The sequence below is a fragment of the Oenanthe melanoleuca genome, chromosome 5 (genome assembly GCF_029582105.1).
Source record: "Oenanthe melanoleuca isolate GR-GAL-2019-014 chromosome 5, OMel1.0, whole genome shotgun sequence".
Classification (NCBI taxonomy): Eukaryota; Metazoa; Chordata; class Aves; order Passeriformes; family Muscicapidae; genus Oenanthe; species Oenanthe melanoleuca.
Genome location: NC_079339.1, coordinates 26038397 through 26052440, shown reverse-complemented (window position 1 = coordinate 26052440; position 14044 = coordinate 26038397). Strand labels below are relative to the sequence as shown.

The 14044-nt window shown below is 39.5% G+C and overlaps 2 protein-coding genes across 2 annotated transcripts; one reads left to right on the top strand and one right to left on the bottom strand.

Moving 5' to 3' along the window:
* Positions 1 to 1895: 1895 nt before the first annotated feature.
* On the bottom strand, positions 1896 to 6404 carry HAUS2 (HAUS augmin like complex subunit 2). Its single transcript, XM_056492266.1, has 6 exons — positions 6115 to 6404; positions 5822 to 5914; positions 4110 to 4179; positions 3347 to 3479; positions 2573 to 2681; positions 1896 to 2435 (listed from the first exon to the last, which is right to left on the bottom strand). The coding sequence occupies exons 1-6, from the start codon at positions 6379 to 6381 to the stop codon at positions 2286 to 2288; spliced, it is 822 nt and encodes a 273-aa protein (XP_056348241.1). The 5' UTR covers positions 6382 to 6404; the 3' UTR covers positions 1896 to 2285.
* Positions 6405 to 6430: 26 nt separating this feature from the next.
* Positions 6431 to 11947, top strand: LRRC57 (leucine rich repeat containing 57). Its single transcript, XM_056492262.1, has 6 exons — positions 6431 to 6519; positions 7115 to 7285; positions 8407 to 8542; positions 9545 to 9813; positions 10265 to 10450; positions 11013 to 11947. The coding sequence occupies exons 2-6, from the start codon at positions 7202 to 7204 to the stop codon at positions 11052 to 11054; spliced, it is 717 nt and encodes a 238-aa protein (XP_056348237.1). The 5' UTR covers positions 6431 to 6519; positions 7115 to 7201; the 3' UTR covers positions 11055 to 11947.
* The last annotated feature ends 2097 nt before the right edge of the window (positions 11948 to 14044 follow it).

The following is a 14044-nucleotide window of genomic DNA, read 5'->3' as shown; positions in this document are numbered from 1 at the left end:
AAGTATCCCTTCCTTATCAGTGCTAAAGGAAAGGTCTCAAGTGTTTTCGACGCCTTTGGAAACATCCCATTTTTGTGTGTGTCGTACTTTTAGAAAAGAAAATTTTGAAACTTCCAAAGAACTTTAATTGAATTCTGTATCTAGTTGTTGCATTGATAAAAGTTTCTGGCTTAGAGTAATGTAAAAATCACAGAAAGTTTTTTTTTAAATTTCTTTTAGAATACTGTCTCTGTCAGCTATTGATGTTACCAGGAGGATGCAAGAGCAAGGAGAATTGGCATAAAGATGCCAGGCTCAATGGGCAAATCCTGTCTGGTTTTGACAATTCCATTTGCCAAAGTAAATTTTTAAATGGACTTCTGGTTTTGCTTTTCAAAATATAGTAAATTGAGTTACATCTGTATATCATGTATGAGAGTTTTAGAGTCCTATGTCATCTTTATATTTAACAACTTCAGTTTAAATTGACTTTTAACTGCTTTTTTTGTACTTTAAGTACAGTTCTTTTCATAAGACAGTTTGCCTTAAACTCCAGAAGTGTTATATCTAAATGAAAAAGTTACCACATTTCAGTTTTCCCAAGTTTATAATGGGATAGATCTCTGGGACCCAATACTCCATTCACCACAGAGATGCTTAAATTAATACCTACAAGCTGTGAATTGCTGTAAATTTCAATAGATTTTTCCCTCTAAATCACACTAAAGAATTAATTGACACATCACTGGCAAATGGCAATTAGCTAAACTCTACCAACTCCACAGTCAACTCTTCAAAAGTAGATAGAGTAAAAGAAGAACTCTTAGGATATGGCAAAACCACGTTTTTCAAAGCGTTCAAATGAACAAACTGACTTTAGAATGTGCTTTAAAATTTCTAAACTACAGCAGCTTTAATATGCCTGATCTAAATCAGCACTGTAAGACATTGAGAGTGGAAGGCTAAGCCTAGAATAGATGTAGAGATAGATGTTGATTTACAAAAATCATAGAACCAATTAGGTTGGGAAAGACTCGGCTCATTGAGCCGTCTATGATCACTGTTTTTTGTCCCTGTTTCTATCCTCTTAACTTTTCTCAGCAGCAGCAGAGGAACACCAGTTATAGCTTACACAGTATACTAGAGAATTGTTAAATTGGATGTCTTGTCATCATACTCTGCAGAACAGTTACAAAGATTAAAATAAGATTCTCAGAAAAGTTCAAATATAAAACAGACCAAATACGACTAAGTTATAATAGAGTGTGCTCAACAAAGAGCCAAAGATTTCTTCCTTAATTCTGCTTTAAGTTTATATGCAATAATCAAAGAGACTTGTGAACTTTGTGGTACTGGGCCACCCAGTGGTTACTTTGCAAAAGCAAAATGCTCTTATTTCAGCAACAGAAATCAACAGGTGGATGTTCACGTAGCAAATGATACGTACAGAAAGGAATACATCTGCAGCACTTCAGTCTACTCCTTATCCTGAATAGAAAACTGGGCACCCTCTAAAACCCTCTGGTTTAAAGTTGTCCTGCCAGTGACATTGTACTAACCCATCTTTTCATGAAGGTTACAGGCTGGAACAATCAATGCTTTTGGTAAACTGTCAGTCTTACTAATGGAACAAGGGTTTTATTCTAAGTGGGACACCAAAAATTGGGCAAGCAACAGAAAATCTGAAGAATATATTTATCACTATCACTGAAGCATGGTTTGCAAATCAGTAGACCTGCCACATATTATCAAGTCCATTTCCTCCTTTCCCACAAAATGACAGTCATAATAACTGTAACTTAAAGCTAATTTAATTTCTTGATTGGAACTCCTATAGAAGAATAAGTTTGGACCTAAGACTTTGCTCTGTAATTTTAATTATAGGATTTTTAAACAAAATTTAAAAAAACAGAGCCTTTGAAATCTAGTAATTTTATTAAAGTTTTAAGGCAACATACAAAATACAGTGTTTTATCAAAATGCTTACAAAACTGAATAAAGATATTATAGCAAGTGCAAAAAAAATTGAAACAATTTTCCATTGAAGATGCAGGCTCCATGGGACTCTTATCCAACTATTTCAAACAGGAACTCCTTAACTGAGTTCTCAGTATCCTGTCTTCCTATGATTTAATGCTCCTTGTCCTTTTTTTCAGTAAATAGTTGGAGAACTGTTACTTAATAACAGAAATATAACTACCTACAAAGTCTCTGTTTAATTGAAAGACACCTATGCTGCAGTTTTCACAGAAGACCCTAAGAATGCAGTTCTTTGAGTAGTCATCCTATTTAAGGAAAATGATTTGTTACATTAAAGACAATCCAAAGTCCAAGTCAGCAGTATTGCATACACTGTTAGCATACACTTCCTTTTGCAGTTCTTTCCATTTCAGTATTTGCTCTGTCAGCTCCTCCAATTCTATCACGAGCACCTCTGTTTTTGACAAAGTGTTGTCCTGAAACAGAAAAGGGCTGGATTTAGTCTCCATACATCCTGCCAGTCTATCAGGACATAAAAGTAACCTAAACAACCGAACAGCATTGCATTTTTCATGCTGGAGAAGACAGCTGGCTCAAGTCTTTTACTACTCACCATATTGTTCATCATATGAGGTATCTGAGGGATGCTTCTCACAGACTGCAAATGGCTTTCAAGCTTCTCAATGAAAGTCACAGCCTCAGTCAACAACTCTACTATACACCTGTAACCAAAAACGAGCTCAAAAGTTGTGCTAAACAACAAGAGTTTAATACTTACAAGTCTTTTTTTCATTGCCTTGCTTTTCTTAGTCCCTTTTCTCAGTTTTATGCAAGTTCCTAACCATCTAAATTAATTTTTCTGCAACTACACTTCTTGTATGACTCTTAGCAACAAGCCGGGCAGGAATTACAGAAGTGAATAGCCACTCCTTCAGTAAATTTACCTGGGCTAGATTTTTAGACTGTAAGAAGAAAGCCTCTACTTTTAAAACATGCACTCTGCATGTCTGGGAATCATTCATGCTTAGTTCTAAGCAAACAACAATGAAAGGAAAACATGCAGTGCTAAAGTAACAACTCCTGCTTGGGAGAAGCATCATAAATCCAGCACCTAGCACATTTGTTTAAAACAAGACATCACAACTTGTTCTGTAGACTTCTAAAGACAATACCAATAATCTTAGTAAATATGCATAAAATATATAGCACTACCTTTCTATGAATTTATCAATGAGTAACCACCAGCTTTTACCTGAGGTTCTGCTACCATTTTTATGTCTATTTTTATCAGTGGAAATATTATTGAAAACATATGATTTTTACTGTCTGTTAGTTCAAATTAATTGGGACTCATGCAAACAAGAAAAATTATTTTCTGTGTGCCTACTTGTGAAAAGCAGCCTCAATAGGCAGGCTTTCTTGACATCTGTGTTTGATCAACCTCTTTCTGAGATCCCTCTTCTCTTTCAGTATGGCTTCCAGGTGCCTGTTCATATCTTGCAAAATTTCACACTTTTTCCCTATAAAATAAAATCACAAAGTTGAACCTATTGTCCTGCTAAAACAAGAGCAAAATTTCTCCTGAAGACTGAAAGAAGAATACTGATCTATTGCAGTGGACAGCTTACATTCAAGAGACATTAATCAGAATGGCTTTTCCTGGAGCATATATGATTTAGTACCTGATGCTCTCAAAGTCACAATACTTACATTTTAGAGATAGATACAATTGTTTTACATTATCTATAGTTTTAAGTAAATTCTCCTTGAGATGAAGTCAACTATAGCACTGAAGTATCACAACAAATTTCACTAGTCTAGCACAACAGTAGCAAGCTAGAATGTTTTTAAGCACACATAAAACCATAGGGGACAAAGTGTGCAATAATAAAGAAATCAATGCACATGCTCCCCAAGTGCTACATTAAAAATGTAGTAAGTTTAGGGGAATAGAGATGTAACAGAAATACACTGAGTTTCTGGAAAAGAAGCAGAGTAGCACATGCAGACCAATGGTTATTGATGCTCTCTAACGAGTTATTCAGAGATGACTGCTGCAACAACTTCTAGAAGTGTCATGCACTCAGATGAAACATTGATCTGCTGCTAATTTAAGACTCTTGGTTTTTCTACAGTACAACTGCACTTACCTAAGTAAAAATGGTGAGTAATGTCTGCTGTCTCATTCTCCAACTGCATCATTTCAGTTTTCAGCTTTATCTACAACAATAATAACATCAAATGAAAATGCATTTTTAACATACTTATCCAGACATTGTTGACTCTCTTGGGGTGGAGGAGAAAGTAGAAAGGGAAAAAGTGGCAGCATAGGGAGAGCATGTGTGTGAAAGACAGCGAGCATTAGCACAAGAACATGAACTGCTCTCTGGAGAGTTTCTACTACTAGGTGGAGCTTTATTGGTCAATAAGAAAAAGACTGTTTAAAAAGACCTACCTAAATAATTTGGAGATTTGTGCTGGAAAAGACAGACCCTGCAATTAATTCCTAAATCACAGAATTTATGACAGAATGGCTTGGGTTGAAAGGGCCCTTAAAAATTTTCTATTTCCAATTCCTTGCCAATGGGCAAGGTATCACCCACCAGGCCAGGTGGCTCAGTCAGAGCCCCTGTAACCTGGCCCTGAACACTTTCAGGGATGTGGCATCCACAACGTCTCTTGGCAACCTGTTCCAGTGTCTCATCACCCTCACTGTAAAGAATTTTTTCCTAATATCTAATCTAATCTAATTTCTTTCCTTTTAGTTTAAAACCATTCCGCCCTGTCCTTGCATTATCTGCTTGTGGGAAAAGTCACTCCTCCTCTTTCCTTAAGCCCCCGTCAAGTACTGGATGGCTGCTGAACAACCCCTGCTCTCTCAGTCTGTTTTTGTAGGAGAGGTGTTCCAGCCCCTGGATCATCTTCATGGCCCTCCTCTGGAACTGCTCCAACAGGTTCACTTCTCTCCTGTCCTGAGGATCACAGACCCAGACACAATATTCCAGGTGGGGTCTCACCAGGGCAGAAGAAGAGAATCCCCTCCCTTCCCCTGCTGGCCATGCTGCTTTGGATGTAGCCCAGGATGGGGTTGGTTTTCTGGGCTGTGACTGCACATTGCCAGGTAATGTCCAACTTTTCATCCACAGGAAACCCCAAGTCCTTCTCCACAGTGCTGCTCCCAATCTCCGAGTCTGTACTCAAGTCTGGGATTGCCCTGACCCAGGTGCAGGACCCCACACTTGGTCTTGTTGAGCCTCATGAGGTTCTTGTGAGCCTACGTCTCAAGCTTGACCAATCCCTCTGGATGGTATCTCATCCTTCTGCTGTGTCCAGCGCTCTTCTCCTGCCAATTCCTTAACCACTGAACAGTCTACCCTCCAAACCTATGTCTCTCCTATGTACATCTCTTACAAAGCAGTTTCACAGTCTATGTGTGTCTAAACCAACATTACAAAATACAACAGCCAATACAATACAAAATGCAACAGCCAATTAAGGCAGGATGAAATGTCTGAGGTTACCACCTGCTAACCAACAAAACTGCCTATAAAGAGACACATTTTTGTGTATTCTTCTTTATTGTCCAGTTTCTTCAAGAAACTTCAGGTAACACTTTAGTCAAAGGTGCAGCCTGCTGAGTCCTTCTACTTACACCTCAAACTTCTGTTTAATAGTTTTCTTTTCTTTATGACAACTCAGTCCACTGGGGGAAAAAGTGCCAACTAATAAACAGCTGAACTATTAACAAACCCTTCAAAACATGAAACAACGTGGCAGTCTGATATTTCATCGGGGCCCTGTATGACCTCCCCGTATCGAATGACTGAGTGCACACTGACAATAGCGTGACAAAAGGCTGTACCTCGTTGATTTCAGCTTCCATGTTTACCATTTCTTCCATCTCTGAGAATTTCGCAAAGCATGGCGTTCTTCTGGAAGTTAAATCCAAGGACTCCTTCGAAGGTAAGACAACAGAAAAAATGCAGTCAGCAGCACGAACATAGCGAGCAAACGCTCCGTAAAGGCTTCGCAGTTTAAAGCAGCTCCTCCCCGGCGCTCCGCAGCGCAGCAGCGCTCCCAGTGACACTGCCGCTGTCCCGCTGTCCCGCTGTCCCGCTGTCCCGCTGTCCCGCTGTCCCACTGTCCCCGCCGTACCTGGCTCACGGCGCCCGCGGCCACGCAGCGCTCCAGCAGCGCGGCCACGGCCGAGCGCTCGCCGGGCTCCCAGGGCGCGCTGCCGCCCTGCTCCCCATCGCTCTCCAGGCCGAGGCACGAGCTGCCCTCCAGCTCCAGCTCGGCATCGCCGTACAGCTCGCAGTCGGAGTCGAGCGCGGGCCTGCCGGCCCCGCGGGGCCCGGGGCTGGGGCTGGGCCGCAGGGTCCCGCTGTCCCACAGCGACAGGGAGCGCCTGGGCGCCGCCATGGCGGGCGGGGCGGGAACGGCGCTGACACGCGTCCGCTTCCGGGCGGCGCTGCCGGAGCGGCGGTTCTGGAAGGGCGGAGCGCGGGGGACGGGCCGGGGCTCCGCCGGCGCGGAGCGTCTGCCAGCGGCGCCCGGAAGGTTGGTTGGGCCGGGCCCGGCGGTGCGGGGCGGGGGCCGGGCGGGGGCTCTGCGGGTCCGTGCCGGCCTCGCCCCTGCGGGCGGCTGTCTACGTGCTGTGCCCAGGCTGCGTTCGCACCGCCCGGCGCTAATCCCGGCCTGTGACCCGCGCGCCCTGCCTTTAAACCCCCTGGGCTTACCGGGGTGGGTGCCGTGTGTCTGCTAATAGGCACCGCGGAGGAGTCGGTTCTCTAAATAGAGCTGAGGTCTCGAAAAAAGCAGATAAAACAGTAGCGTTGTCGGCAGGCCAGCGCTGGTAGATGCCGCAGATATCACAGATACCACCGTCTCCGCGGAGAATCTCCTTATGCTGCGGGGCCTCGAAAGAGGCACAATATAGAAAATGTGCAGTTTTCCCACTTAGTTCTGTGCTTGTTGTAGTTTCAGTAATCAAACTGCTGTAAGGAAGACACCTTGGTCTAGGTAAACCTTTAGACTTCTAGGTTTTAGTTTATGAGGGAGATGAAAACACAGCCGTGAAATTGTTCGGTGTGTCAGATGCTTGTAGTGTTGAGGGCAGTGCACGTGAATTGACTTTCCGTTTGCTTTATCACAGAGACTTTGGATTGCAGTTCTCTAGCCCGGAGTAAAACTGGCTGACACCATCGCTCGGGCTCCGTGTGCTTGACAGAGAACTGTTAGGATGGGAAATAGTGCACTAAAAGCCCACCTGGAGACAGCACAGAAAACTGGTGTGTTTCAGCTAACAGGAAAAGGACTTACTGAGGTAATAACATGGCTGTTTGTGTGTATGACTGACACTTCCAGAGAGAAATTCCCACTTGTTGTTATAATGCACTTGCATACGTGTATTTCTTAACAGCAGTCATGGAAAAGATTTCAAGATTTTTTTTTTTTCCATTTTTGTTTGCCTTGTCTTCTGATTCAGGATTTATCTGTATGCTTATGAGCTTTATAGTGCATATAGGTTCAATAAATACTATTTATGATGTTGTGCTTTTAGAAAATGGTTGTAAACTTGGGGGGGAATAATATAAATTTTATAACCGTATTGTAACTTAGAAAGATACTCCACAATTTGTCACATTTAGGGACTTATGCTGTATTTAATTGTAGCCATATGAATTGTCTGTACAGGCTGTTCATTGAGCTGGCAGCAAGCATCCTAAAAGTTTATGATATTGGAAATTACCTTAACTTAGACTCAACTGCAGAAAAACACAGAATGTCCTGGAACCCATAAGTCAAGCAACAATTCACAGGATAGCCAAAAATAACTCTATATTGCAGTAATTTTCCAAGCCTTTTCTAACATACCTTCTTCCACTGTCCTACATCTTCTCTTCACTTCTTCTCTGTCAAGCCAAAGGAGGATCAAAACCACTGGTTTATTCACCAGGACTCATTGATTGTGATTGTCAGGTTTTTCTTTTATTCTCCTGAGTACCAAGACTCAGTACAGGATGTAAATAAGAATAAGAAGAATGGTTTACATAATTGTTTGAAAAGGAAAGCAGGAGAAAACTTTTGACATCATACTCTGCTAAAATATAGAGTTATTAACTGGCTGTAGAGTATTTTAAATGGCAGGCATGTTTAAGAGAAGCACATAAGAGGATGAAAGTGTAATGTTTTTAATTTTACTTATTTGAATGAAAAAGTACTCCTAGATGTTAGTGTTTTCTTTATATCCCCTTTCCCCTCCCCAGTTGAAAAAATATTTTTAAAAAGATATGTTAAACAAATTTGCGAATCACTGTGGTGATTGGACATCATGATACATATGACAGTATGTAACAGTGAGACAATTAAAATTTTAATTGTACAACTTGAACATTCAAATTTGTATCAACTCTTTAAATGCTGTATCTTTTTCCCCCTCAATAGTTTCCTGAAGATCTGCAGAAGCTAGCAAGCAACCTAAGGACAATAGACTTGTCGAACAACAAAATAGAGCTCTTGCCACCTCTCATTGGAAAATTTTCCTTTTTGAAGAGCCTTGCTCTAAACAACAACAAACTGAGTATGCCTGCTAATTAATATCTCTACTGATTTTTGAAATAATAACTTGTTTTCTCTATCAAAAACTAAATTTAATTATTTAACTCTCGCAAGATGTAAATGGGGAGTTTAGTCATAAAAACTGAAATTTTTGGAATTCATGTACAGGATAAAAATCTCTCATAAATTCTACAAAACTAGTTGCCATTTAGTGTATTATCAATTCTACAATGACACATGAGTACTTAAACCCATAGAGGTTTTGTGCTGTGACGTGACCTGACATGAGGGTTTAACAGTGCCAGATGGTTTAGTACTTGCCTAGGGAACCAAGTAATGAAGATGACCTGTAGACAATGTTGCTGGCCATTCATCTGTTGTTACTGTTTCTCTTAAACAAACATCCGTCATTATGGAAAAATCACAATGAAGACACTTGGGGTTTTATGCATTAAATATATATTTTCTGCCTTTTTGAAAAAAACATAGGTAATTTACAAACCTCATTGACTCTAGTGCAGCTCAGGAGTGTTAGAGGTTATACACATGTGTAGGTGGAAGGAGGGATGAATGGATGCCAGCAGACTTTACCTGGTGATATTTGTATGCTGGTGTGACCCAGTATGAATTATCTCGTAATTTACTTCTGTAAGCTGAGTAATACTTTTAAAGGGCAAAGGTGAAGCTGTGAATTTTGTGGTATTTCAAGTGTCATAGAACACACAGCAGAATGCTAGTAAGGACTGTACCTGACAAGCTGTAATCTTCCAAACAGTGATTTCAGACACTGATTTAAGGTCTGCCTTGTGTGCAGATTATTTTTAATACATTTATGGGTGATAGTTAAAAAACACGTGTTGTCTGTGGGCTGAAGTTTCTGTGCAGGAATCTGGAAACTGGGGAGGAATTCAGTGAGGAATGACTTAATATAGCACTGTTCTCCCTGCAGAAGCTTATTTGAATTAAGTGGGTATGAATGTTTAACGTTCCTTAGGTCATACGTTTTTCTGTAATTTTTCTCTAGCTGCTTTACCTGAGGAGCTGTGTAAACTGAAAAAACTGGAGACACTACACTTGAATGGCAATCACTTGAGGCAGCTACCGGCTGCATTTGGACAACTTTCGGCTCTCAAAACGCTGAGCCTTTCTGGAAACCAGCTTCGAACTGTGCCTACACAACTCTCTGGTCTTCGCCATTTGGATGTGGTGGATCTTTCAAAAAACCAGATCCAAAATGTCCCTGACACTGTGGGAGAACTGCAGGCTATTGAGCTCAATTTGAATCAGAATCAGGTCTGGTAACTGAGATGTTGTGGGAATGTAGATTTAGGACGTGGTTTATCTTGGACTTAGTAGAGTCATGGAACATAAGATGAGACCGTCAAAACTTTATAGCTAAAAGACATCTCCTGGACACAACACAAATGAGGAATCATAACTAGAATTTGTGTACCAATACATCCAACTGCCTGATTTGACTAACTAAAAAATCCTGAATTTAGTCATGCAGAAAATTATTTGAACAGTTCTTGAGTAGGAATGTGATAAACAGATGTGTAGGTTGCTTGTCATCATGGAATAAAAAAAAAGTTATTTTGATTTTTGATAATTTGTTACGTATTGTTTTTAAGTACTTACTGTTAATGCAGTTTATAGTTATATGGTAGTTGTTCTGTATAAGTCAGAAACAGATAATCATTGATCACTACCATTTAAATCGTATTTCTCTTTTTATTTCCACAAGATTTCCCAGATCTCAGTGCAGATCTCCCACTGTCCGCGCCTCAAAGTCTTGCGTTTAGAAGAAAACTGTCTAGAACTCAGCATGCTGCCTCAGAGTATCCTCAGTGATTCCCAGATCTCACTGCTTGCAGTAGAAGGCAACCTCTTTGAAATCAAGAAACTCAGAGAACTGGAAGGTTATGACAAGGTTTGTGTTTTGTTTTGTTTTGTTTTGGGTTTTTTTTTTCTTTTTTTTTTTAAAAGAAACTCCTGGTGAAGTCCTTACTCAGAATACTAAGCATTTATGCTGGTGAATAAAAGCACTAAACAGTCCATTGGTGGTGCCATTGCTACTGGATTCATAACTAACCTGAAAACAACTCCAGGAGTTCTTCAAAGGTAACTTCCTAGTAGGATTCGGGGTCAGTGTTCTTTCATCAGCACCTTTTGAAAGGTAGCTAATAATGACAAGCGTCTTCACTTTGATGCGACAAAAAATGCTTCGAATTTTACAGCATTCATTAAGCATTTAGTTCATCCTTAACACTGGAGATTTGACCATTAATCTGAACTGCAGCAAATGCCAGGAATGTTTTGGGGGTGTCTTTGTTTGAAATTAAAGCTCTAATAGTTATGCCTGGGATATAAAAATATGCTTTAGATGCAGAATGTTTTTGAGTTTGAGAGCAGAAACTCAGCTGCTTTTAGTAGTAATGAATCCTCTGTTAATTTCTGAAAAAAATCTTTGAGTTTTTTTGTTTTCTTTGTAGTACATGGAACGATTTACAGCTACGAAGAAGAAGTTTGCATGATCACTATTCTGACCCTGTATATTATCAGTAAGAAGACTTAGACTAGAAGCATCTGTTTCATTGACTTGAACCAAGATCAATGAAGGAAATGATCAGAGTACTCCTCTTCTAGTAGTCTGAAAGAGCCTATTAAGACCACATTGAATAAACTTGAACTAGAGAATATAGGTATTGAATTGATGAACCTGCCCAGGGGCCAGTTTTGATTTTTGTGCCACAATAGCTTTTAACACAGTACATGTTCTCCTTTGTCAGGGCTTGTTCTTTCACAGAGAAAGGGAACAAGCATTTCAAAGTTGCCAGTTCCCTTTTGTCAGGAAGCTGGCTGTTGATTTGTAAGAGGATTATTTCTTCTGGAAACATTTTTCTGTGATAGCACATGGAAGTTCTACTACCAAAGCACTGTATGTCTTGCAGTAAGCACTGTTTTGCAGAGAAGAACTTTCACAAATAAGATTTTAGTTTATAACTTGGGTAATTTTTTTCTTTTTTTTAATGAAGCACAAATAGTTGTGGTTAAGTTAAATGTTTTATTAACAGCTTCCAGTAAATGAATTGTGGTTTGAGCATCCTTAATTTATATTTTACTCTACATGCTTTCTTTTCCCATAAGCAAGAATTGCACTACAGTCCACTTTTGCTAGAGCTGTATCAAGTAAAAATTAGGTTCATCTTCAGTGTATTCAGTAAAAATGTATATTGCTAGAAAATATTATATCCTTGCACTGACTCCTTGTGTACAGAGCAATGCTGAAGGTTTTAGTCGTCAGCTCAGCACTGCTGCCTTATTACCAAAAGCACCTAGAAAGAGCTAAACATGTATGCAATTATGTAACTTATACTGAAAAGGAAAATGTACCTGTATATTTTAGTAAATTATTTTCAAAAAATCAGTTCAAGTTTATTTGGTGTAACTGTTGTCATTTTATTAAGTAGTACTATGATGTACTGAAAGCCCTCACTTAGCTACTTGAGTCTGTCAGTTGTTGGTAACAGCTACACTTCAACATCACACCCATAATTATGATTAGCAATATGTGGTTCTTTTGGGAGATGCTCAGATAGGTATTTATTTCCCTGACCCTGTTGCCATCTCATTTCCATTCTTATATAGTAATACCTAGAAGAAGAGTTTTATGGGACATCAGCTCCTTATTCAAAGGATGGATGAAATTCATCGTTTAACAGTTGTGCTTAAGAATCCCCATTCCAGCTATTATTTAATAAAAAAACCTACTAGCTTCTTGACAGAAATAGCTGGCAGCTGACAGTGTTTATAAGACTACTTTGTTTTGCAAGACAGAACCAGGGAAGTGCTTTAAGAACCCTTATGTGTTACCATAATGCAATGCCCTGTATAATCAGAAATCTATTCAACTTCATACTAACAGATTCTACAGATTAGAACATGCAAACTGAGTAGTGAATAAAGCCTCCACACTTATTTTAAATTTTAGCTCCTTCTACTTGATACCTAAATCCTGTTTGAAATACTAGCTTGCTTTCTTAGAGCTTCGCTGTGCATGAGACATCATCAGAACAAATTATCAGTTAGCAAATTCCCCCTTTGCATTCACCAAAGGAGTGGTCTATCATCAATATGTACACACTTGGCAATACTGTGGCTGTGGTGGCATTTTGGTTTTCCATTATTTTTTACTGAAAGTATCTGTGCTCAGAGATGCTGCTTCTCTCATTTAACATGTGTTTATCAAGGGTTCTTCTATTCAACAATGTGTAAGAAGAGATGGTAGAACAGAACTGTTGACAATTATGGAGTAAGCATTGCTATAAAAAAAATCTTACTATTGTGGGAAGTATTTAAGTAAGTAAACATTTCTTTTTTTGATATCACTAGTACATTTAGAAACCTTTAAATTGCTCAGTGTTAGGCTCCTTTACTGCCTTAGAGTTGTGAACTATCAAATCTTTTGTAGAGCAAAATGGAGAAAGCACCACATAAAATACTGACTGGAACTGAGTTAGTCCTAATTAACTGAACTTGTTCTAGAACAGAGGAAGACTCATTTCTGTTGCAAGGAAAAAAATAACTGGCTACTGCCCTTGCCTAACTCCCAGCAATGAACTGTGACTAAGTCACATAGTAGAATGCTGTTCTAGCCATTTCAGCACTCTGACCTATTAGTTTTATATTGGAACTTCCCATTTTCCCTTCTCCTCACCCCCACCCTGCAACAAGTGAAGCCATAAACCAATTTTATTTCTGTGCACAATTATGCTTGCAGCTTTTTAATTTTGGAATTACTGAGGTAGACATTACCCTAGTTAACAATATAAATAATTTGTATTTTGTTTCAGACCTGTATCAGTTGCTCTCCAATTTTCCATTGCATTGCACACGTTTCATCCATCTATTCCACCACCATTTAGACACTGCATTGCTTCAAATGCAGCAAAGATCAATTAGCAACTGACAGTCAGTGTGGTGTGAACAGTGAGTTCTTTCACCATATTGCTTTCACAGAAGTGAGTTCTTAAAGTAGCTGTACAAGCAGCATGGGCTGCAGTTCATACTACAACTACTGCTGTGCTAAAAAGCTGTCTTATCAAGGAGTAGACTAGCTTGAATTTACCAATTATTGTCCTTTAAGTGTGCCCATGGGACATATGCTGCCTCCTCATACTAATCATGTAAGCAGGCTGTCCCTAGTTTTTCTTTTCCTAGGTAGTGGAAATAGTACATTAGAAATACTTCTTTCAAGCTGTTCCTAGGTCTGCTAGTCTCCCTTGCAGCTCAGAACTGTTGCAAGTCAACAAAAATCTTTATTTCCGCCCCCCCTTAAGAGTGTCCTGGGAATCTGAGATTCTGGTACAAGAAAAATACAATTTAAATTGCCTCACAAATGAAATTGTATTTGCAGTAGGTTATATCACTACATTTCATCTACTGGACTAGTTATTTGCTTGGCATCTGTTACTTAACTAGAAATTTTTAAGTTACTTTACTTTGTTCCTTTATCATCCTTAAG

Excerpts from the sequence above, each read along its gene's own strand:
- HAUS2 (XM_056492266.1), bottom strand. The coding sequence starts at position 6,381 with ATGGCGGCGCCCAGGCGCTCCCTGTCGCTGTGGGACAGCGGGACCCTG. Across the intron at positions 4,180-5,821 it reads TGGAAGCTGAAATCAACGAG|ATAAAGCTGAAAACTGAAAT; the intron begins GTACAGCCTTTT and ends TTATTGTTGTAG. Across the intron at positions 2,682-3,346 it reads ATTGAGGCTGCTTTTCACAA|GTGTATAGTAGAGTTGTTGA; the intron begins GTAGGCACACAG and ends TTTTGGTTACAG.
- LRRC57 (XM_056492262.1), top strand. The coding sequence starts at position 7,202 with ATGGGAAATAGTGCACTAAAAGCCCACCTGGAGACAGCACAGAAAACT. Across the intron at positions 8,543-9,544 it reads TCTAAACAACAACAAACTGA|CTGCTTTACCTGAGGAGCTG; the intron begins GTATGCCTGCTA and ends ATTTTTCTCTAG. Across the intron at positions 10,451-11,012 it reads AACTGGAAGGTTATGACAAG|TACATGGAACGATTTACAGC; the intron begins GTTTGTGTTTTG and ends TTTTCTTTGTAG.